This window comes from Lissotriton helveticus, chromosome 5_1, assembly GCF_964261635.1.
Source record: "Lissotriton helveticus chromosome 5_1, aLisHel1.1, whole genome shotgun sequence".
Taxonomy (NCBI): Eukaryota; Metazoa; Chordata; class Amphibia; order Caudata; family Salamandridae; genus Lissotriton; species Lissotriton helveticus.
The window spans coordinates 511,095,421-511,120,495 of NC_136065.1; the positions used below are offsets into that span (position 1 = coordinate 511,095,421).

The 25,075-nt window shown below is 47.3% G+C and overlaps 1 protein-coding gene across 2 annotated transcripts in view; it reads right to left on the reverse strand.

Moving 5' to 3' along the window:
• Positions 1-25,075, reverse strand: part of FBXO42 (F-box protein 42) — a 242,064-nt gene that overhangs the window by 80,560 nt on the left and 136,429 nt on the right. For both annotated transcript variants that reach the window (XM_078642841.1, XM_078642842.1), the window contains 4 exons: positions 13,619-13,772; positions 12,774-12,884; positions 8,686-8,782; positions 1,383-1,439 (listed from right to left, as the gene is read on the reverse strand). In XM_078642841.1, coding sequence (XP_078498967.1) covers positions 1,383-1,439; positions 8,686-8,782; positions 12,774-12,884; positions 13,619-13,772 — 419 coding nt within the window. The remainder of the gene's footprint in view (positions 1-1,382; positions 1,440-8,685; positions 8,783-12,773; positions 12,885-13,618; positions 13,773-25,075) is intronic.

Consider the following 25,075-nt stretch of genomic DNA (forward strand, 5'->3'; position numbering starts at 1 on the left):
CCAATAATCCAGAGTGAATGCCAACAGTCCTCATCTAAAGTGACTCAAATTGTGGATTTTTTAAACTCAAACAATACATGAAAACACAATCTCTTGCAGCAGAGACCCAGTACGACCTATACCATTGCCATGGAACAAAGTTATTGGTCATTGCTTCCTGGAGATATTTCAAAATCCAGGTGGATAGTATTGGGCATCAGTCAAAAAAGTAAGCCCCTTTGGCTAACTTAGGGGAATACTTTTTTGACTGAGGTCTCTTTGGAGCCCTACGGTGTTTTAGGGGCCCCTCTCTTTGATTTAAGGGATATTATTGGGCATACAGCTTCAGCAGGGTAATTCATTAATTAAAGTACTTAAATGGGTCTTGACCATCCTACCCTTACTTTTAAACGTTCAGGTAGTGGCATTCGAGGCGAGACCCTGGACTGGGTCTCTTTCCTTTCAACCAGTCTGCCTCCCTCTCAATTAGACACTTTAAACTTTAGAATAGCATTATTCAGACTGTGGTAAAAGCTAACATGGTACGCGTCCTTTTGGTTAAAATTTTCAATCTCATGCACTTGGATTACTTTTAAACTGTCAGTTGTCTTATTCTTACGGACAACCTAATTCACATATCTGGAATTACATTGCTTGCTCATGCTGAGTTTGCTGGAAAACACATGTTTTACAGATAGTATAACTGTTATATTATTTGTATAGTTTAGTTTACAAAGAGGAAAAGAAAGAGTAAGCCTCATGATTAAAAGGGAAAGAAGTTTGAGCAGTTGTACCGCAGGAGCTTCTTCAGCTCAGCATCTCAATTACATTTGTCTGTTTTTCACTTTACAAATAACACCAACAAAGTAGTGGGCCATTTCTATTCAGACTAAATAGATTTCCACTACTTGTATTACCTGTTCCTTTTGTGGAAATCAACGCAATTGCTCCATTGCTTATGCATAAGTTTATTGATCAAATAAAAAAGAAATGTAAAAGAAAATACTATGCCTTGTATACCCCTTTGAAACAATCATGGAGTAAGTCTACTACAATGCAAACCAAACAATATGAAAATCATGTTACAAGCAGAAGCAAAACCAATGTAGCTCGTATGGCACCCAGCTTCCATCCCATTATCTCTGAACTTGCAGTGAACATCTCTCAAATACACATGCTTAGGTTGCAGCATCACAATTTACACAAGGAAAGAAACTAGATCCGTGAAAAAAAGGTAAATTACAATTTTTATAAAGGGGAACAAAGAATGAACCTTGACTTTAAAAAGAAATAAAATTATTGATAAAGGTAGAAGAGAACAAGGAAGAGAGGGTAACAAATTCCTCACCCAGGTCGTATTATTACAGCATCACAGATCTCACATGAGTGCTTTAATAACTTACTGCGTTTGGCCCGCCACAGCCTCCAAGTATTAGAATGGTGTCTTCGTCAATCACAATCTATAACAGAAAAAGTGAACAGTTAAAAATCAGACAAATCTTGGGACAAATGAACACTTTACAACAAATTACTAAAAAGGTGTGCAAATTCAGAGCATTCCTGAAATATGGATCTACAAGCTAAACAATACAGTGATTCTACACACCCACTTGCCCTCAAAGATAACATAACTTTGTGCCACAAATTGTTTGACAACTACAAATAAATAAACTTTATGCAGATTAATAAAAAGACTCCTACAACTTTCGTGTAAACTCAACATGATTGCCCTCTTCAGCTTAAGTATTAACAAAAATGCTAATGTGCACATAAGACTGGTAAGGCGGGTTCCTGGTCATTAGGTTTCTGCAACATTATATTGCAATGTTTCCTTTTAGCTGTAACAACCTTGTTCTGTATCGTGGGAAACGTTGCCTAAAGACTATCAACTTCATTACAAGCGCCATGTTTGGAAGGAATAAAACAATAAAACCTAAAGATACTCTTTTAAACAACTTCAAAGTGGGAGGTGCTCATATTATCTCGTAAAGCCACACAGCACTGTACAAAAGTTATAGGGGGATTGGGATATATATTTCTTCAGGCCTCAGTAAAGCACATACAGCTTACAGCAGTACATCTACCAACCTGACACTCTCTGCAAAACTCGAGCATCGTCAGCAGAAGGATCAGCTTCCCTGTGTGAAGAGTGGGCTATAAATAGCATCGGTCTACTAAATATTTCCAGTTCATTCCATTCCCCACCTTCCTCTGGCCACCGGGACCGACAGCTTGGCACACTCGTCTCTATATTAGAACAAGGTGCCTTTGAGCCCTATGCCTGTGGATAGAAATCTCAAGAAAAACCTCTCTGCAGTCTCCCAGAAACAAACAATTTCAGAAAAAGCACAATGAAAAGTTACTGGCTACCAAGAAACTCACCAAGAGTGTAGCAGTAGTACTGAATGCAAGTTGAAGAAGCTGAATTTTTCAGCAGGGTAAATAAAGAACAGTACTAAAATGTGTCTGATTGGGTGTCCAAGTGAGACACTAATCCCTCACCAATAAATCACTTAAGTTGTCACAATCTAAATTTGCAAAGTGTGCAGAAATATGATTTGCTGTTCATTCTCCTCACCAACATCTGCCCATACTCCTGCCCACGTACCGCTTACTCTCTCAGTGGATAAAGTGTAAGGCTCACACTTATCCTAATATGCAAGATCGGTCTATTATGCTGCTGTGTAAACAGCACAGCTATTTGGGTTGAGAGAATTCAGCTGCTACTGCAGTTTGGCTATTCTGCACCAATAAATACCAATCGTCCATTCTGAAATTTAGATCTACATGGACCTCTAAAGGATCACATTCTAGGTCACTGTTTTTACTTTAAAAAGATCTTTTATAATCATTTAGGTATTCAAACAATATGCTGATTGATCGAACAGTGGTTGATACAAGTGTTAATTTTTTGGTGAGGAGCATGTAAAAAGTACAAAATAATACATAGCACTGTATTCTGTCATATTGGCTATTTACAATGGACAGTAACTGCAACCAATATAAACGTCAACATAGCAAACAAAGTGGGTGAGCAAAAGTGACAGCAGTGATACTGACTGGGATGGCAGGGAAAATGTGAAGCAATGGTTTTGAGACAATTCCTGGACTGAACCAACTATGGATCTAGTCGGAGAGGCAAAAGGATATATTTTCAGTGTCTTGCCCATATGCATTCTGTTGGCATGTTTATTCATACCAGGTGGGCGCTGGAGGGCGCACGACCGTGATGGGAGCACAACCATGATGGAGGCGCGTTAATGAGGCTTCCGTCAGACCAGGCGAAAAAATTAATTTAATCCCCATCCTGATGTGATATTGCAGCCCATCAAGAGCCTAAAAGGAGAGCGGAGAACACCAGGCACACCATGGAGTGATTTACAGAGGGCGAGCCCGCTCTAGCACAGAGAATGTGACCAGGGAAGATCCGTGCGAGAGGAGGCAACGAGCGGCTGGAGCGGTGAGCCGGCTGAGAACGCTGGGACAGACCGAGGCCGACTGGGCCTGCAGCGAGAGGGTAGGGAGAAGCGATACCAGCCCGCGACACGGGCACTGCGAGGCTGTGGCGCATAAGGGGAATAGCAGTGGAGACACGAACATGCAGCAACCGCTAAGATACAGATCTGTGTGTGACAGGAGTTAAGAAGTGGAGCGCGTGAGACAGCAGCGGGCAAAGGCGGGCAGCTACCCCCACAGCGAGACCGGACAGGGGGGCATACTGCCGAGGAGGATAGGCGACTGCGGCCTGCACAACGTGCTTGCCTCCCCGTAAGTGTGCGGGGGGGACACAGCGACTGAGGGCACAAACAGGGGGCCTCTGCAGCAGCCACTGCTATTGCAAATATAGCGAAGAAGCGGCGCCGCCATTTTCTATGTGGCACTGCGCCCAACAGACATGGAGGGACCACGATAGGGGGGGCCAGGTGCCAGTACGAGAGGCCACTAAACGGTAATTAGCGCAAGCGGAAAACCTTTAACCCTCGCTGCCTACCGTATGTACACTGCGGCATAATTGGAACACATTTTTGACAGAGGGTCAGCAATTTTAAGTAAGCATAGCCGCCTGGCCAGAAGAGACCGAGTGGGGACAAATTGAGGCCCAAACGAGGACACTCAGCAGCGTGGGAGCTACGCTTTGTGCAGAGGGCTTGCACACGTGTAGCGCGGCTGAACGCTGCCCCCCCCAGCTTTGACCCTCTGTAATAACTGTGGCTTAAGCAACTAGTGGACCCGCATACTGGAATACAGCAGGGAGGGAAGGAGTGCCTTCGGAGGCTAGCAGGAGATGCCGGTTTCGTGGCGACCGAGCATCAGAGAAACTACATGCTGACCTCCAGTCTCTGGGAGGAGTACAGATAACGTTGGCTATAGGGGAGGCCTTAACGCTGGACCCACTGTGAGAACCAACTGGACGCGAACGCCTGGGAGCAGAGAGCACCTACAATCCGGGGGCTGCTGTGGAACTTCGCCCCATATACTGCCTCAAGCATATAACGGACAACCACCATGGGGCGTACTGACGCTAAACAGCCTAAACTATCGTTTGACTCTCGCAGACCACCAAGTTCACGATCATTGGAGCGGATGGAATCGGAATCGCCTGACCACCAGGAAGACTGGAAAGCACTGCTGCTGGGAATGAAACAGAGTCTCGCATCCATTGATGCGAAAATAGACACCATGAATGCCAGAATGGACTCAGTGGTAAATAAGTTAAACCAGAACGACCAACGAATCAAGGAAGCGGAGACTAGGGTGTCGGAGCTGGAAGATGGGGCAGTGGCAAGCAGAGAACAGGTACTCCAAATGGACAAATTGTTTAAAATAATCGCAGATAAAAAGGAGGATTTGGAGGCGCGCTCTAGAAGAAACAACATTTGCATACTGGGCCTAGCTGAATCCACCAATACTGGCAGGATGGAGGACTTTATGGAGAATTTGGTCGTCAAATTATTTGGCAGTCGTCGTCTTTTCAGCACATATGACTGTGGAGAGGGCGCATAGATCACTGGCGGCGTGCCCACCACAAGGAGCGACACCGCGACCTATCATTGTTCGTTTCCTTAACTACCGAGACAGGGATGCAGTGCTACGCTTAGCCCGGGAGAAGCAACCAGTAAGATACGAAAACACCACTCTGACATTTTTCCCTTATTTCACGCAAGTGGTACAGGAGGCCCGCCTTAAATTCGCAGCGGTGAAGAAAAAGTTAGCGGCACAGAACATACCATACGCCATGATGTCCCCTCGAAACTGCACGTTACACACGCAAGGAAGCAACATTTTTTCAGCAGCCCCCAACAAGCGGAAGACTATCTCAAGTAGACTCGCCGAGAAGCATCCCAAGAAGCTGAGGCACGTAAGAGGTCCAGATCCCTCTCGCTATGGCAAATCCAGACTGAAGAACTTGACGGTTACCAGCATACCACAGATAACAAGGCACTTATAATGTCTGTGAATTTCTCCAAATTGTTGACGTATATTAATGTTATTAACAATGTAATTTGTTCCGCCCGGTCATTCACCTCCATCCCACTGAAGTCATCTGTTTTATAGAAGAGGGCAGGTGTGGGCCCCTAGCGACTCCCGTAAGAGGGCGAACCCCATAGAATCAACCCCTGGAAGGAAGGGATTAATGGGCGATTCAGTTTTTTCTTACGGAGGGTGGGTATGTATGCCTGGCAAGTTGAGGAAGCCGGAGGGGGAGAGTTGGAAGGGAGAGGGGGGAGGGGCGGGGGGAGGGGCGGGGGGGGGGGGACTAGGAGCCCAAGGGCCCAACCCCTAGCCACGAAGGCTGCCACTCATTGACGGTGGCTTCCTGGTAATTATTAGAATTGTTTATTCTATTTTTAGTAATGAAGGTGCCAATTCCGTAGCTCATTCATATATTCTTTGACTATAGGTGCCCCACCCCTCACACCACGCCCTAGTCCTGATGAAGACCCCAAAGTAAGGTGCAACTCAACCTACACTGATAACTGGGTCGAAACGTCGACTCTCCATTTTTGAAAACTTCTACCCACAATCAACAGATATTCGTTACTGTGATTTCTATATGGGATAAGATCCAACAACTGTTAGAAATGTATGGGGCTAGAAAAACATGCCATGTGATGTCAACAAAAAATGGTTGTGTGTGACCACATCTGACCTTTGAAATCTATTTTTCACTACTTTAATCCTCACCAAGCACTTACCACGCCCCCTCCCCTGGGCACTACACTGATTGGTATAAATGTATTAATACATGAAATGTATACATATGAGGATGTGAATAAACAACATCACTCATTTAAGTTGTGTGATTAGTCATCTGTATATGGCTTTTGAATAACTTATGTTTGTTTTTTGAAAAACACGTTGTCAGGGACCCCTATTTATGCAACAGGTTATTTTATATGTAGCTACCTGATGGTGAAAGACCTAAAAAATGTAAGTATGTTTTAATTATGATGAATAATGTTCAGCTACCTCCAGTTACATGCACCTGTAAATGGCATGCCGTCAGCATCCATGAATAGTAAGGTTTTCCTCTAATGTCATGCAATAAAGTTGCAGCCCAGGCATTACAGCTATTATACCAAGGCAGACTGGAATTATGGGATTGTGCGGCCGCAGCGATTTTAGCATCATTAAAGATTTGCATTTGCCACATAATTTAGCGTCTGCCGCATATTCTGCTGATTTTAACAAAAAAAGTGTCCCCAAAAGTTACTAAAATGCAGTAACAGGTGTTGCCGCTCAGTAGAAGGCCCTTTGTAAAGCTGTCCTGTCACCTTTTTGTTGCCTATTGTTATATATGGGTGTTAACCTAGTACTAAAGTGCAACCACAGATTGACAGTTTCTCAGGAGAACATTTATGGTTGTCAATGAAGAGTGCCAGGTTCTATACATTTTTGCCGGGAGGGGGTCATAATGCCTAAAATATTTTGACTGGGGGTGGGGTGGGGGTCTTGGTATCAGAAAGTTTGAAGACCACAGTTGTACAGTAACCATATGAAAATGTTCTGAGAGGATATATTGGTTCAAGGGTCTGAGATATAAGAATGGTCTTCAAGATCAGTCTTTTTTGGGAATGGGAAATTAGAGCGTATATCCTCTAGTCCCTGCTGTTGAAGAGGGACAGGTTCAATAGCTCCTTTCAGAAGGGGGGCTTTGACTCGTTTGAGAAGTGTTAGATGATATTGTAACAACCTGTGGGAGCTAGGAGGGATAATGAGTGGTGTAGAAATGAGCTCAAGACAATAACCATGTTGGATAATGTCAAGTGCCCATTAGTCTTTGGTAATGAATTCCCAAACTGGATGGAAAGATCGTAGTCTGCCCCCGATAGTTGTGGAGTGTTTGGGGGGCGGGTTTAGGTATTCACTGCTTAGCAGGGAGTGTTGCTGCATGTGTGGAGGCACCCCTGCCCTTTCCCTTATTGTACCAGCCTCTGAAGGAACCTCTAAAGTAGCCTTTACTGTAGGTGACTGGCCTTGTTTTTGCTGGGAAGTAGAGCTATCTGAAGAGGTGGATTTGTACGCACCCCTGTAGCCTGAGTGACAAAAGGACCCTCTGGAAGCTGTGGTCTGTAAGCTGTGGTCTGTAAGCTGTGGTCTGTAATGCTCCCATGGCTTTAACTCCATCAGTCCTTTATATTTTATCTAGTGTAGTGTCTACTTGTGGCCCAAAAAGGTGCTCTTTGTAGAAAGGTATATTGAGCACTGCCTGCTGGATCTCTGGTTTGAAACCACAATACCTAAGCCATGCAGGTCGTCTAAGGAGCATGCTGGTATTGACACCTCTAACAGCTGTATCCGCAGTATCTAGTGCACATGGAATGGAGTTGTTGGTGATAGCCTGACAGTCTGTGATAATTTGTTGTCCCCTTTTTCAGTGTTCTTCAGGGAGGTACTGTAGCAGCTCCTCCATTTCATTCCCCGCTGCGTTTATCCGCTTACTTTTTTTCAGGTAGTGGAGTGTCTCCAATAGCCTGGCTATTAGCTCTTTAACGTGCTGCTGTGGCAACTATGGAGTAGGGTGGGACTGGACCCCTGATAAACAGAGGTCAGAAGGGGTTGCCTTGTATTTTTTGTCCACCCATGAGTTGGTAAAGATTGTCCGGAACAGCTCTTTAAAAATGTCATCTGCATGCCTCATCATGCCAGGAAGCATGGGTAAATATTGTGTATCCACGTGTGTGGAATATAATCCTGTTCCAAGGAATCTCTGTGAAGCTCAGCATTGTGAAATGCATCTGCCTTGGTAATGACTTGTTTGTGGAAGTGGAACCTTCTGGAGGTGAGAGACAAGCAGGATATAAATCTGGGTTGTTATGGGGTAACAGGATCAGTGTTTCAGGCATCCCATGAGTCAGGATCCCCTAATGGACCTCGTAACTCCCCCATCATCTGTACCTGGTACCCTGTAGGTGTAGCATTAAGTGGGTCATGAGCAGAGGCCCACATGGTCGAACGCGACAGCAGAGAGAAAATAATCTAACAAAGGAGTTGATGCCCATGAGCAGTAGCACCGAAAGGAGGAGTCACCGAAGTATACAGAGCATGTGTATTTATAGCCACATATGCCATTGATCTTGTATACTATCCTAGGCAGAGCTTGAACACAGTGCTTCTTGTTCAAGCAAACAAGAATGCTCCATCCCTTTCCCTAGCTTCCATCACCTAGAAACTAGTGTCATCCAATACATTCATACTGTTTACCTGAGACTGTCCTCCTCGTGGGTGAGGGCCAATTCCAGAAATGTTCGGTTTGGACCATGCCCAGTGCTCCAGATCTAGGACCCATACGTCGTTACTCCTGCACACAAAAAAAATAAGTAAAGGGTCAAATCTAGACCACAGAGTAGTAACCTTTCTGAAGTTAGGTACGCTGTTCTCAGGAATATAGTACCACCAAGAACATTTTAAAACAAGTTTCCCACTCTACTCTTAGTAACCTTAGTCCTCATAACTCCGCTCTCACTCACCCATCTGGAATAGTGAATGCATGCTGATTTATCAATTACTCCTTCAACTGGTGCCATGCTCACACAGAACATATTCAAGGTACACAAAAGTAGATATTTCGTTATACATGCACAAAAGGAAATTTATATTTTAAATGTCAACAAACGTGGAAAGTTATCCGAAGTAGTATGTGTGAAGTAATTGCTATCATCTGACAGAACAAATATCCGATTTTAAATATTTGGATAGACGGCATTCCACACCTAGTGCAAAGTCATCCTGTGCCCTGGGCAGCCCCCCCCCCCCCAACTTTTTGCTGACTGGTACTGGTAGTAACTGACTGACTGACCCTGGGCTCTGCCTAACCAGGTCCAGGGCCAGCGCTTTGCTGAAAACAACTAGAATAGAGTGAAAACTCCAACATACACTAGGGTACACTAAGGGTTGGGGTACCCCTGTGATTGGTATGAACTACCCCACAGGGCCCTAGCACATAATAGGGCAGGGGGAGTGAAACGACCTAGCAGTCCCTAGTATAATAATAGGGCATAGCAGTTTAGAGGCCAGCAGCCCTTTCTGCCCTTGCATGTGTGCCCTGCTGAAGCCTGAGGTCTTTTAAAAAGTGGCTCTGTGCTACAGGACTGCTCTTAAAATGTAAACTGTGCCCAAACTCTACTTTTGTGTTTGGGGCACTTAAAAATGGTTAACCTACAATGTTTGGGCATTTTAGGTACCCCCTGCCTCTCCCTATGTGTCCCAGGGGTGGGAGTATCTACAAGGTAGACCCTTATAAAATGAGTTGTATATGCCCTGGGTTAAGTGAAATTGCACATTTCACTCCCCACATTGTGATAAAGTGCTGCCCCAAATCGACTTTGGTGGTAGGAGCAATGTGGAGGGGGGAGGATCTGCAATATTTGTACATTTTCAGAACCCCTAAAGTCACCCCTAGGTGTTCCTGGGGTGGGGGTCCTGTAGATAAATGTAGTGTACTTGTAAAATATGTTTTTATAAGACCTGGTGCTGGAAAATTGTCCCAAGTCACTTGTCCCATTGCCAATCGCATGCCATAGGTTAACATTGGAAAAGGTTATTAGTTAATAACTGGAGAAAGAAAAGTCATAAAACTAGGATTAAAGGGCTCATTAGAATGGTAATGATAAATCCAACAATATGGTATTGTTGAATTTATTGTAAAATGTACAGACAAGAAGTTCTAAGACTTTTTTTGTCTGTAAGCCAACATGGAACCCCTGTACTGCTCTGCCCTGATTGGTCAGAGATAAGCGAGTGAGCCTGGCTGCTTTGAAGAGGTGATATATGACCCCTAGGGTTAGGAAGCCTCACTGGGAGGAGAGGTTGCTGGACATTGGAATGCCAGAGCCAGGGGGAGGGTCAGTAAATGCTGCTCTTCAAGGGGAGGGGAAGATAAGATAAAGATATCAGTCTCATTTACAACTCTCCTCTTTGACCCAATGTAGATGCTAGACTTAAGAAAGGAAGAGCAGATACAAGGGGAGAGACTATGGAGATTACCCATCATATGGGTGTGTTTAGCTAGCTCTTCTCTCCCTGCTGAAGAATCTGACAAATTGAATTTTGGAAGAATATTGGTTTCTGGGTTAGTATTTTGTCACACTCTGCAGGAAGTGGTCAAACCTTTGGGTGGAACCCTGCAGCTCATTGGAAAGGAGTGCCCTCCTGCTTCACCCCAGAGAACACTGAATAAGTATCTGAGAGGGGCAGTGCCTTTCAGATCTGCTGCTTGAAACTTGAGAATCGGAAGGGTCTGCGCTGAAGAGTTTGATGTGCATTTCCAAAGGCCTGCACTCTAAAGTTTGCGCCTTTTTTCACCATTTGAAACTACAGCCATGTGGATTAAACCTACTTCAAAATGACTAAAGAGTGGACTCCCTGAAAGCTACAGGTTAACAGAGCTCACCTGGACCATCACCACAAGAATCCCCATCCTGGAGTACTATCAGTGGATTTGTAAGGGTTTTTTTCAAGTGGATGGAGCTGAAGTCTCACTCTTTCAAGGACCCTCTTTGGAGATTTCAGAACCTTGGATTGTGTGTCTTTGGGACCCGCAAGAAGTTAAGGAAGGAGTTTTAACAGGACCCGGCCTGCTAGAGGGGGCTGCACAAGAGTGGGGGCTGCACAAGAGTGGTGAGAGATCCTCCAGAACAATTGCTAAAGGTGAATGTGTCCCTGTCAGAGGCAACAAAATGACTAAAAGGGGCACTGTTGGATTCTAAGCCCTGGAAAGTGACTAATCTTTCAAAATTCATATCTCTGGTTCCCTACAGTGGATTTTTTTTCGTTTTGTAGTCATTTAAAAGATAAAAATATTTCCTATTTTTATAAATTGGGGTTGGATTTTTATTTTGTGTTGTGTCTTAACTATTTACTGAATTGGTGTTTGGAAGCGCTCCAATACATTAAATGCATTGATAATACTCAAAAATAACTTTAAAAGGAGCTTACATTCAACATCCCACAAACCGCTCTTAAGCCAAAAACCCTTTTAAATTAGTTAAATAATTTGTGATAGATTCAGGGCAATCAATCCTTTGGCACACTTGTCTTAGCTACAACCCCTTGCACTATCCCCCCACTTGCCTCCACATCGTTTTCACTGCCACCTCACTTTGCTCCTACATCTACCAATCCCACACGTGTCCATCTCAAAGTCATCCATCATTCATTCATTGTCCAAAGTCCTCATACTTTCCCTGGCATCTGCATTACCTAGTATTCAACTCTCCTAGGCCACCTCTCTAGCTTCCAAGTATCACTAACCATTACCCTACAGCCTTTCCAGTACTTGTGAATCAGCCAAATAGGCAGTATATAAGAGTTTATGCTTAACACCCATCCTTCATCAAGGTCTCTCACTCTGCACCTCCATGTCTCTCCATCCCAAATCCCCTATATCACCTATGTCTCTACATCATTTTACCCAGTTTTAATGTAATCTGCCATCCCACTTTCTCTGGCACGTTCCCATCCACCCCCAACTTTTAGTGTCCAAGTCATCCACTCACATCTTGTGTGTAACCTGCACTCCAAACACCCTCTATGTAAGTCACCAAAGCCTCTGCAGAACCACCTCTGCTCTGCCTCTAAATTGAACACTCCCCTTAACCGCTTCCGTGCGGCGCCGTAGCCGCGCCCTGTGCTGGACATTCCAGAACAGGGCGCGGTCGTGACGGAACCGTTCCGTCATCAGCACAGCTCAACTGTGACTGATGACGGAACGGTTCCGTCACCAGCATCGAAGGGGTTAAACTGCATCTCCCAGTCAGCTGTCTAGAATCCAAAAGTAGCACCTGTTTCTTAGTATAAAAAGCAGATTTTAAATGTCTTGTTACTTGGATTTATTATTGCTTTTTCCCTTATAAGACCTCAGTCTTGCCTATTTTTCCTACTGCTTATGGATATGGTAATGGGGAAAACTAAAATCCTAAATGCATCTTTTTAGCCACAAAGCAATTCATTTAAAAGAAAAGTCAGTGATGTAACGGGGCAGATTCTACAGCACAAGGACATCTGCAATGGCAATAATGCAGTGCTCAGCACTGGAGCACTGGATAAAATGCTCTAAACATATTTGCTGGCTAATATCTCCCCTTATTTAGGATAGAACCAATCAAGTGCTGCCATGGGCTTTTGAGGAACCAACATGTGCATTAGCACAATACCACTGCCAGTCTTAGAACATAAATGAAAACGAATCTGCAAAACAAGTAACAAGTGTTATTATAATGCTTGTAACATTCTTCTGCCTATAAAGAGCCGATCAGTGATCATAAAATAGGCATTGGCGGAAACAAACTTACATCTGTCTTGATCCTAATGAGCCCCCAAAGACGATCATTTTGTCACCAATTACGCAAGAGGAGTGCCCTGCCATAGGAGGTGGCCCATGGGTCGTCACAATGCAGTTCCACCTGAAAGAGGAGATCCACATCCTTTATCAAGAACCATACTTGACTGTAGAATTCAAGGTTATATATAATACCAATTGAAAAATATGATTAGCAAAAAACAGTCAAGCATTTCCCAAATAGAAAACAGCTTATTTAGCTAACAGTAGAATAAATCCTCCAGACAGTGATGCGGCACTGAAGTAGAGCAAAGATTAATATAATTGTAAACTTGGCTTAAGGACGAAACTTAGAAGTAAGTGAATGGGGAAAGACTGCTTCAGAACAGGCTACTTCAGTTCTAGTTTTCAGGTGTTTGCATAGTAAAGGCGAACATGGAAACACAGGAAATACAACTTCCTGAATTATTATCACACATTGTATGGAGCCACTGTGCAAAAGTAGGAAAATAATTCATGAACAGAATCTGAGGTGAATCAAGATAAGCAGACAGGATGCCACAGAGGAGAATGGAAGATTACTTAGCACAGCCAAAAGTGACAGAGGATGCTCCTTTTACAGGCAGAGGAGAAGAAGAGTATTCAACTATTTTGGGGAAGTCATTCCTTTTAAACATTCCAAATGAAGCAAAGCCCAATGAAACCAGAGGCAAACCAACACCCAGGAACACAGTAGCCCTTCGCTAGAAACCCTGCAATTGACCCAGCTTAATCGGTCGTAACATGTGTTAAGGCCGAGGCACTTGGAACTTCGTCAAACTCAAAAATTCTAGTGAATCTTTTTCTAGTTTCTCTTACCAGTTTTTCGAAGGCGAGTAAGTATGAATTTCATCAAAGAACCTTTCAGGTTGATGCAGTGGATAGGGACTAGGCCTCGTCCAACCACCAAATAGCACCAACAGCTCCTTGTACACCACCAAAGTGGCTCCTGCCTTGGGAGATGGGTACGAACCTATTGGAAAACGTAAGTACAATTTTTTTTAAAAGGATTCATGTACAACCTTTTTCAATAGAACTAGTGCATGCACAAAACCGCCAATTTCCATGGTGTGCGTGGATCGTTATTGAACAATCATTAAAAACAAACGTGTGCTCCATTTGCGTAAATTCATTGAGTGTGCTCAAACAGAAATTGCTAGTTTTAACCTTCACAATGCAACAAACAAACTAAACAAGTAAGCTCAGTACACTGTAACCTCACTATTTCCCAAAGAAAAGAGTTTTGCAGTGCGATACTGGGTTGGAGATTCCGACTAAAACTTGATAAAAGGCTTCAGGGCATCAGCCAAGTCATTACATATACAGACAATCAAGAATATCTTTCTAGGCCCTATAGAGGAGTTTTGCAAAATTGTGAGATACGGAAAAGAAAAGAAAAAAATTACCAAACGAATCCGTAATTTCTCTAGCTTTGGCTTGGTGCATCTTACAAGACTTCAAGAAAAAATAAGCACTGGCAAAGCCAATAGTTCTCGCCTATGTAAGAGCTATTGGCGTTCCCAATGTGTTTTAGGCATGTTGTAAACCAGTGTACCTGCTGTTTAGCATGGTGAAACGTTAGTTGAGTGGAGAGTACTGGAATGGCGTAGAGTGGACTGGTGTACAGTGTTGCAGATTATAGTGCTGGCGCGGCGTAGAGTGTTGCAGATTATAGTGCTGGCGCGGCGTAGAGTGGACTGGTGTACAGTGTTGCAGATTATAGTGCTGGCACCGCGTAGAGTGGATTGGTGTACAGTGTTGCAGATTATAGTGCTGGCGCGGCGTAGAGTGTTGCAGATTATAGTGCTGGCGCGGCGTAGAGTGTTGCAGATTATAGTGCTGGCGCGGCGTAGAGTGGCGCGGCGTAGAGTTTATGGCCATAGAGTGCTATGGTGTAGAGTGGAGTGCTGCAGAGTGGAGCGGCGTAGAGTGGAGTGCTGCAGAGTAGAGTCACGTAGAGGGCATTGGCATAGAATGCAGCAGTGTACAGGAGAGTGGTGTAGAGTGCATTGGCATTGAGTGGTGCAGAGTGGAGCGGCGCAGAGAGCACTAGTGTAGTGCAGTGGTTTAGAATACAATGGCGAAGAGTGGTGCAGAGTGGCGTAGAATGCACTAGAGTAGTGCAGCTGTTTAGAATACAGTGGCATAGGGTGAGTGGCACAGGGTGAGTGGCATAGGGTGAGTGGCATAGGGTGAGTGGCACAGAGTGGAGAAGGAAGCGTACAGTGAAGTGGCATACGGAGTAGTGGTGCACGGTAGACTGCAGTGGCGTAGAGTATAATGGCCTAGAGTAAAGAGGTGTAAAGTGGTGCAGAGTGGATTTGCGTAGGGGGCAAAGGGTGTAGGGGGCAAAGGGTGTAGGGGGCAAAGGGTGTAGGGGGCAAAGGGTGTAGGGGGCAAAGGGTGTAGGGGGCAAAGGGTGTAGGGGGCAAAGGGTGTAGGGGGCAAAGGGTGTAGGGGGCAAAGGGTGTAGGGGGCAAAGGGTGTAGGGGGCAGGGGGGGGCAGGGTGCCAGGGGCCGGAGTGGAGTAATGTGGAGTGGGGCAGAGAGGAATGCAGTGGTGTGGAGTGGTGCAGAGTATCGTCACATACATCCGCTCACTTTAAAGTCAGAGAAATAAAAACAAACACCAAACTCCCTTGGAAGACCGAGTCTGACAGTTGACATCTGTCTCTGAATTCACAGTAAATGTGACAAGATTTACAGGCCTGTTTACAAAAATTAGCACTTGAGGGAGAATACAAGGAGTGGTAGTGTGAAATTGCTTTGCTCCTTCATAGGGACGAATTTGCGCAGGACAGCCTAAAACAAAGCCAGCAAATAGAAAGCAAGCAAACTTGAGTTTTACAAACCACAAAGCCAATGTTAAGCATCGGCCTAATACCTTCCCAGGGAAGCTTTTTTGAATGTCTCCAAGATGTGTTTACCAAACTAGACAGTGCATGTATCACATTTGGCTAGGCATCAATACACACGTCTAAAGTGCATATTAACACTACCGCAGCCCTCAATATGCAGAGGTTGATACCTGATGGTATTTTACAAGGGCAGTTCAGTATTTAAGAGTTATGGCCTTAAAACATTTTATTGTCCACTGAGGACAGCTGTCTCTCGAGGTGGAAACGTTACTCCTCAGACCCTAAATTACGGACAAAACACAAAGGCGATGAGTGGAATACGTACAAATGTCATCCGCTGGCAACAGCTAAGGGCTGTATTCCAGTACATCGTTTTGTCACCCACTATACAGCCCAAACAGACAAGCTAGGCCGTCCCCTCTGAACGGGGCCACAAACAACCCCAGAAAATTTTGACCTAGTTAGTGAGGCATAGCTCGAGTCCTGTGACACAGTGAGCTCGGAACTCATCCTGCCGTACTGAAGAACACACAAAAGTGGCTGGTGGAATGCTTACACATAGTTTCAGCCATTGCCAATGCTCGGGGCAAGCATTCCACCTCTGTATATAGCTCAGTGCGAGACCCTGGATTATTGCAATAAAACAAGAGTTGCCACCCAGGACATTAAAACATATTGTCGTTCAACTTATAAATGTAGTTAATTGTACTGTTAAATATAGCCTTTTAACCCAAATCCTTCTACCATCGATTCATTTTGATAGTTATACACAATTTGCTGAATTTGTGTGTTAGGTCAATAAAACTGGAACTTTGTCCAGACTGGCGATGCTTAAAATTAACCCTCCGGAATTTTCACTGTGACCATCAAGAAATCTACGTGGTGAAATGTGGTCACTCTAGGTTCGGAATGCAGTTGCAGAACAGGGTGGGGTCTGGGGAACAACTGGGAGAACAAGGGGCAAGCAGAGGCAATAACCGGGAGGGCATGGGGGGAGGGAGGACAACGGGGAGGGAGGGCAACTGGGAGGGAGGGAAACAACTGGGAGGGAGGGAAACAACTAGGAGGGAGGGAAACAACTGGGAGGGAGGGAAACAACTGGGAGGGAGGGAGGGGGGTGGGGCCAGGGCAACAACCGGAGGGAGGGAGGGCAGGTGGGGCAATAACCGGCGGGAGGAGGCAATAACCGGGAGGGGGGTGGGGCCAGGGCAACAACCGGAGGGAGGGAGGGCAGGTGGGGCAATAACCGGCGGGAGGGGGCAATAACCGGCGGGAGGAGGCAATAACCGGCAGGAGGGAGGTCAGCAGGTGGGGCCGGGAAACCAACTGGAGGGATTGGGCCGGGGGAACAACCGGGAGGGAGGGAGGCGAGGAATCAACCAGGAGGAAGGGTGGGTAGGTGGTGCCGGGGAAACAACCGGGAGGGAGGGCGGGGCCAGGTGAAACAACCGGGGAGGGCGGGGCCAGGTGAAACAACCGGGAGGGAGGGCGGGGCCAGGTGAAACAACCGGGAGGGAGGGCGGGGCCAGGTGAACAGGTGAAACAACCGGGAGGGAGGGCGGGGCCAGGTGAAACAACCGGGAGGGAGGGCGGGGCCAGGTGAAACAACCGGGAGGGAGGGCGGGGCCAGGTGAAACAACCGGGAGGGAGGGCGGGGCCAGGTGAAACAACCGGGAGGGAGGGCGGGGCCAGGTGAAACAACCGGGAGGGAGGGCGGGGCCAGGTGAAACAACCGGGAGGGAGGGCGGGGCTAGGTGAAACAACCGGGAGGGAGGGCGGGGCCAGGTGAAACAACCGGGAGGGAGGGCGGGGCCAGGTGAAACAACCGGGAGGGAGGGCGGGGCCAGGTGAAACAACCGGGAGGGAGGGCGGGGCCAGGTGAAACAACCGGGAGGGAGGGCGGGGCCAGGTGAAACAACCGGGAGGGAGGGCGGGGCCAGGTGAAACAACCGGGAGGGAGGGCGGGGCCAGGTGAAACAACCGGGAGGGAGGGTGGGGCCAGGTGAAACAACCGGGAGGGAGGGTGGGGCCAGGTGAAACAACCGGGAGGGAGGGTGGGGCCAGGTGAAACAACCGGGAGGGAGGGTGGGGCCAGGTGAAACAACCGGAGGGCGGAGCCATGGAAACAACCGGGAGGGAGGAGCCAGGGATACAACCGAGAGGGAGGGCGGAGCCAGGGATACAACCGGGAGGGAGGGCGGAGCCAGGGAAACAACCGGGAGGGAGGGCGGAGCCAGGGAAACAACCGGGAGGGAGGGCGGAGCCAGGGAAACAACCGGGAGGGCAGGCGGAGCCAGGGCAACAACCGGGAGGGCAAGCGGAGCCAGGGCAACAACCGGGAGGGAGGGCGGAGCCAGGGCAACAACCGGGAGGGAGGGAGGGCAGAGCCGGCGCAAACAACCGGGAGGGAGGGAGGGCGTGGCCGGGGTAAACAACCGGGAGGGAGGGAGGGAGGGTGGGGCCGGGGCAAACAACCAGGAGGGAGGGAGGGAGGGTGGGGCCGGGGCAAACAACCAGGAGGGAGGGAGGGAGGGTGGGGCCGGGGCAAACAACCAGGAGGGAGGGAGGGAGGGTGGGGCCGGGGCAAACAACCAGGAGGGAGGGAGGGAGGGTGGGGCCGGGGCAAACAACCAGGAGGGAGGGAGGGAGGGTGGGGCCGGGGCAAACAACCAGGAGGGAGGGAGGGTGGGGCCGGGGCAAACAACCGGGAGGGAGGGAGGGTGGGGCCGGGGCAAACAACCGCGAGGGAGGGAGGGTGGGGCCGGGGCAAACAACCGCGAGGGAGGGAGGGTGGGGCCGGGGCAAACAACCGCGAGGGAGGGAGGGTGGGGCCGGGGCAAACAACCGGGAGGGAGGGAGGGAGGGTGGGGCCGGGGCAAACAACCGGGAGGGAGGGAGGGAGGGTGGGGCCGGGGCAAACAACCGCGAGGGAGGGAGGGAGGGTGGGGCCAGGGCAAACAACCGCGAGGGAGGGAGGGAGGGTGGGGCCGGGGCAAACAACCGGGAGGGAGGGTGGGGCCGGGGCAAACAACCGGGAGGGAGGGTGGGGCCGGGGCAAACAACCGCGAGGGAGGGAGGGTGGGGCCGGGGCAAACAACCGCGAGGGAGGGAGGGTGGGGCCGGAGCAAACAACCGCGAGGGAGGGAGGGTGGGGCCGGGGCAAACAACCGCGAGGGAGGGAGGGTGGGGCCGGGGCAAACAACCGCGAGGGAGGGAGGGTGGGGCCGGGGCAAACAACCGCGAGGGAGGGAGGGTGGGGCCGGGGCAAACAACCGGGAGGGAGGGTGGGGCCGGGGCAAACAACCGGGAGGGAGGGTGGGGCCGGGGCAAACAACCGGGAGGGAGGGAGGGTGGGGCCGGGGCAAACAACCGGGAGGGAGGGAGGGTGGGGCCGGGGCAAACAACCGGGAGGGAGGGAGGGTGGGGCCGGGGCAAACAACCGGGAGGGAGGGAGGGTGGGGCCGGGGCAAACAACCGGGAGGGAGGGAGGGTGGGGCCGGGGCAAACAACCGACGGGGAGGGAGGGTGGGGCAAACAACCAACGGGGAGGGAGGGTGAGGCCGGTGGGGCCGGGGGAAACAGCCGGGAGGGAGGGAGAGTGGGGCCGGGGCAAACAACCGACGGGGAGGGAGGGTGGGGCCAGGGCAAACAACCGACGGGGAGGGAGGGTGGGGCCGGGGCAAACAACCGACGGGGAGGGAGGGTGGGGCCGGGGCAAACAACCGACGGGGAGGGAGGGTGGGGCCGGGGCAAACAACTGACTGGGAGGGAGGGTGGGGCCGGGGCAAACAACCGACGGGGAGGGAGGGAGAGTGGGGCCGGGGGAAACAACCGGGAGGGAGGGAGAGTGGGGCCAGGTGTAAACAACCGGGAGGGAGGGAGAGTGGGCCTAGGGGAAACAACCGGGAGGGAGGGAAAGTGGGGCTGGGGGAAAAAACCGGTAGGGAGAGTGGGGACGGGGTACAGGGTGGGAGGGAGGGTGGGGCTGAGGAAATATCCAGGAGGGAAGGAGGGGTGGAAGGAGAGAGGGTGGGTGGGTGGGAAGAGCTGGGGCAAAAACATGAGAACGGGAGAAACAAATTGAGAGTGGGAGGGTGGAGGGTGGCTGGGGCAACAACCTATGGAGGGCGGGAGGGGCAACAACTGGAGGGCGGGAGGGGCAACAACCAGCGGGCGGGAGGGGCAACAACCAGAGGGAGGGCGGGAGGGGCAACAACCAGAGGGAGGGCGGGAGTGGTCAGACCACAATGGAAGCATAGCGGATGGGAGCAAGAATACGGACAGCATATGCGAGAAAAGTAGACAAGGGAGACAGATGAAAAAGACACTACAATATAGTGGTTAAAACAAACAAAACAAGCATTTGCAATGCAATAGGTATTGCATTCGGGCGAGTTTGAATTGTTGGAATTGTGTTTTGAAAACCTGCAAGCGGTGCGTGAACACGCACTTTGTACTTATAATTTTTGCTTACGAGATGCTAGACTGGCAGTAACTGCACCTCATTTACTGCCAGCCATGCTATCTGTTTTGCCAATGCTTGTTAGCAGTATGAAATGAATGAGTAACAGAAATTAATCTGATGTGAATTAGATTTGAAAAGGTTTTAATTCTAGGCATATGACCGTAGCGTTACATGTCTTCATACAACTCAGAGAGGCACCCAAATACTGGCATGCCTTGTAAAGCACAGGATTTTCATTTTTTAAGTCCCACCCTTTATTTTGTGAGAGTCATGGAAAGAATTCCTATGTACACTTCGCTGCCAATGCTCCTTTTAGAGACTTAGCATTGGCCACCTGGGATGATGGCCACAGTAATCCGATTAATGCAGTGTTGTAGCTGCACAACACTCGGGTATTGTGTGGCACTCGGACACTTGGGACACAGTGCTTCATGAACTGAAGCTAGCACTTAAATTATGTGCTCCCCGCTGTAGCATTGGGTCCACCGCCATTACCATGCTGTCCTGGTCCCCTAAAGAAGGGAAGCTTGCATTTCTGACCTATATTGTACCTATTTCATAAGGAATGGAGGTTTGCACTGCTGATGCCCATCTGTACCTTTGTGGGCAGGATAGTGTGGTGTACTTCTGTGATCATGGAAGGCCCGTCAAATGATGCTCATGATGTATCATTTTGGAAAGCCACACTGCTAATGTCGGGCTCTGTCTGTTCTGTAAGCGACTCTTGCACTGCTGATGCTGCGCTGTACCTATTCTGTAAGAGAAGGAAGCTTGTGCCCCCATGTTTCAGAAACATTAATCACACCCACTACTGTGCACCTGTGTTGTCATGGGGTGCATCTGCCTGTGGCTTCAAACTATGCTTCCCTGTATCAATTGAAGACCTTCGTTACACAGAAATATTGAGTATTCTTCTGTATGTTGAGGTTATGGAAGGTCCAAGAGATGATACTTAATAGCAGTTTGTGTAAAACTGTTTTTAGGTCTCGTCTGAGCCAGCGCATGCGCTGACCAGGCAAGACTTTTAGTAAGTGGGCTTTAAAAATCTCACCACACGCTTTTGCTTGTGGCCTAAAGCTTGCGGTTACGCGCACAATTACGCGCAGAGGCGCCATCTGGCTTTCCTCTCTTGTCATGGCGCATTAAGCGCATAGCTCACGGGCACCCTTACAGCGCGCACGCGATGGCAGGATCACATCTGTGGAATTGTGTTAACTTTTAACATCCTGTGACACTTTCCATCAGAACAGGATTTCTGCAGCCCCTCATTGTATATTAATAATCATTGCAACATTCCTTTGAGTCACTGTCATATTTCATGTGACTTGGTTTTATGCTAATACACTTTTGCAGAGTTCACTTTGTTCCCGAAGGGAGTATTTTTATCATTTAAACATGTCATTTTCTAACCGCATCGAGCGGCTATGACGCGTTGAGCGCGTGCATGGTGGGACGAGCCTCTTCAAATGCCTACCTGGTCTTCTTAACCTCTCAATTATATAACGTTGTAGCAAAGACTTAAATGTGTTTCAGTCTTCTCAACAAAAGCACATTTAGATAAAAAAAAATTCTCAACTCTGCCTGAACTAATGACCCTTAACCTGTGACACCCAGACTATACCAGGTTTTTATAACTGGAAAATGAAATTAAAATGCCAACCGTGAGGCTCCCGAGAAACTCCTGTAAAGTGAGAGTTGGTTTAGTAGACTCCCTCTTAGAATCGAAGCGTGCTCATCTTGTGCAGTTTATTAACAGTGCTCATCTTGCCCCTTTGTACTTCATCAAGCCCGACTACAGAAGCTCTGCCACGGGCGCTGTAGCACCTTCAGTTCCCACGGGAGGGATTTATTACTTACTTTTCCACTCGTGGACAAATATTAGAACTGTGAATCCTGGTAACAGCTTCAGCTTTAGGATCACTAACCCGATCGCTCAGTATGGCTTGACTAATGAATTCCCTTGGATTATGGCTGTTCCCCCACTCTACCACACACCAAATTCAGCATTGAGCTTCTGAGGCAAAAATAAATGTTTAGACGCCAGTGTCGAAATTACACTAGAGCGGTGTAAATATTTGGAGACCGCAACCATCTTTGCTTCAAGACTGCTTGCTAGAGGGACTACAAATTAAAAAAAACACCTACTTTGTAAGCGAATCGACTGATGGGAACAAATTAAATATAAGAAGGAAGCACGGTGTGTTTTAGCAGTTTTAGAGATAAGTCTAACAAAAAAAATTCACTTATTTTGGTTGCGCTAGTTCTAACTTTTTCGTGAATTAGGTTTACTTTGAGTGTTACAAGGCTAAGACAAATTAAGCTTGAACTCTCTTTGCGGTTTTGAATCTGTACTGAAGCTGCATGAACCTTTTTGTCAACTAGTAGAAATTGCAGCAGACAGAATAAGAATTGTTTTTCAGAATTATATTTTAGGAGGAAGTCCATTAAGAAACAAATGTCAGTTTCAGTGTTCTAGGCAAATCTATTGTTAGTCTTCCTCAGACCAGAAGAGGCAGCATGCAAAATCTACAGTGCATCTTCCCTCCTCTAGTTTTTTTTCTCAATTCTAGTCCACCATCACGCTTGGCAAGTCTTGCCTATAGTTAAGGTTTGTGCTTGGGGGCCCTACTCTTACTATGAAGACTGCAGAGAATCCAAAATGCAGCTACAAGATTACTCCTATACCATTGTTTACAGGGTCCCCTTCCAGCCGTCAAAGGACTGTTCTTGCTAGCTCTGGCTAAAAGCTTCACGTCAAGGCTCTGCATTGACAACAGACCGACACTTGCCAAGAACCCGTCCTCCGATTTACAACTGCAGATATGGTTTGCAGCGCATTCCAGACTGACACCTTGTCTGATCGCCCCTCTTATAAACAAGCATTTGCAATGCAATAGATCTCACATTTACGCAAGTTTGAGCTATTGACAATGCAAATGATAATGCCTTTTATTTTCGTTTTTAAAACAAATAAAAGGCATAGTAATTTACAATGCCAATAGCTTAAAGTCACTTAAATGTGAGACCTATTGCGTTGCAAATGCTTATTATTCGCGGCACTGCAATACTGGCCAAAGCAATAGCCACAGTAAAAAACATCTTAAAATAGCTTGGATGTTTCATATACCTGCACCACAGCAGTGCATGTGCTGCTGAATCTCACATTTGTAGCCTAATTAAGATAGCTTAGTGGGTAAATGTTTTTGTTACAGGTATACTTTTTAAACCTTTGACCCCACTTGCTCTGTTCCTTTTGCGTCTACCCTAAGGCCCCTAAACTGCTACGCAGAGGATGGTGGTGAGGTGTTGACTTGGATTTAGAGTCTCACATCCTCTTCCTGCATCAGTCTGGTTCCATTTACCCTTTCTATTGTTATCTCCCTTCAAATCATTGTATCGTGATATCCGGTCACATTCCAGTGGGTGAGGAGAAAACTCCTGGAACAACCAATTAGCGCCAAGCCATTAAGAGGGTTCAATATTTTCTAGATCAGAAGTTCTTCGAGCTCAAGCCACACTAACTCCTCGCCCTATAACAGTATACATTAGACAATTGTTATCACCATATGCACAATAAAGTGCAATGTCATACAGTTGTCCAAGTGTTAGCTACCTCAATGGTACAGCCTTCAGGTTATACTGGAAAGTAAAACCCTTTAAATCTGGGATACTTAAAGTACGGCCAGGGGGCGCATGCGGCTCTGCTGACCTTTATATGCAGCCCCCGATAAAAGAGCACCACTGGGCTGCTGTTTAGTTAACAGAGTACAAACATTTAGAAAGCAGACGAGCATTTATTTCAACTTTAACTAAAGTAATGGTAAGGAAGCAAAGAATGTCCTGCCCAACTTATTTTTAAAAACACCTTTGTTAAAGACACCTTGCACTAATCATGCAAAAATATGAGAAATTCTACAGAATCAAAAAGTGAATTTCATTAACATGTAGAAGCGTTTCATTTTAGTACATCCGATTATATAACTGCATTTAGAGGCATTTATTACAAGTGATAATTTTCAAACATGAACTTTTTAACATTCATGCCACCCGTCCCCCCCACCCGCCCCCCTCCTGACAAATATGACATTAGTGAATCAAGAGGCAAGTAGTTTGTCAGGAGCACCCACTCCGTGGCCTAGGCTGTTATAACTGGAAAAAGATTATAGTTTGTTATATCATACACAAGAGAAGGTTTTTCCACAGCAAACATTCTGAACTTATGTTTTTTTAAGGTGCTCTCATATGACGTAATAAAGAAAAGGAAGTCAATGTGCCTAGGATCTTACAATTTGGTCAAGTGGGGAAGTCGGGATTGATCCCAGTATTGCTGGCTTCACTTTGTGCAATTCAATTCACAGGATGAGTAGCTCACGTTTTACATCAAAAGTTAATGATTTGTCTTTCATTCTTGTTGCATGAGGTAAAGGCCTGCGTGGCAGAAAGGCCACGTGAAAGCTCGGTTGTCCACATGCTTCCCTTCCCCCTGTGCCCACCTTATACCACCCCAACACTCACAATGCGGCCCTCGCGAATGCAATGGATTATACATTTTGGTCCCCTTGGAAAGGTTTGCGAGTACCCGTGATTTAAATCAATATTCCTATTGTGAAACAGTTAAAATAATCCTACTACATTTACTAACACTTACAATGGCAAAGCCACATAATTGTGAAAGGTAGCTCAAAACTGGACACCCACTTGAAACCAAAAAAGGACAAGTGTACACCCCAGGAGAACAAACCAAACTACAATGTCATTCAGCTCTTGAATCCAGCATGTTCTATTTTTCAGTTTTTACCTAGCCTGCTCTCCCCAACCCCTCCTTCCACGCACAGTCCGCTGATAGGTCTGGCCTACTACTAGACCTGCTCTTGGGGCCCATCCTAAACCTGGTCTGCTGTTGTGAAGTAGGGGATTAGCCCAGCCTGCTCTTCATAGTCTCTGTCTTCCATT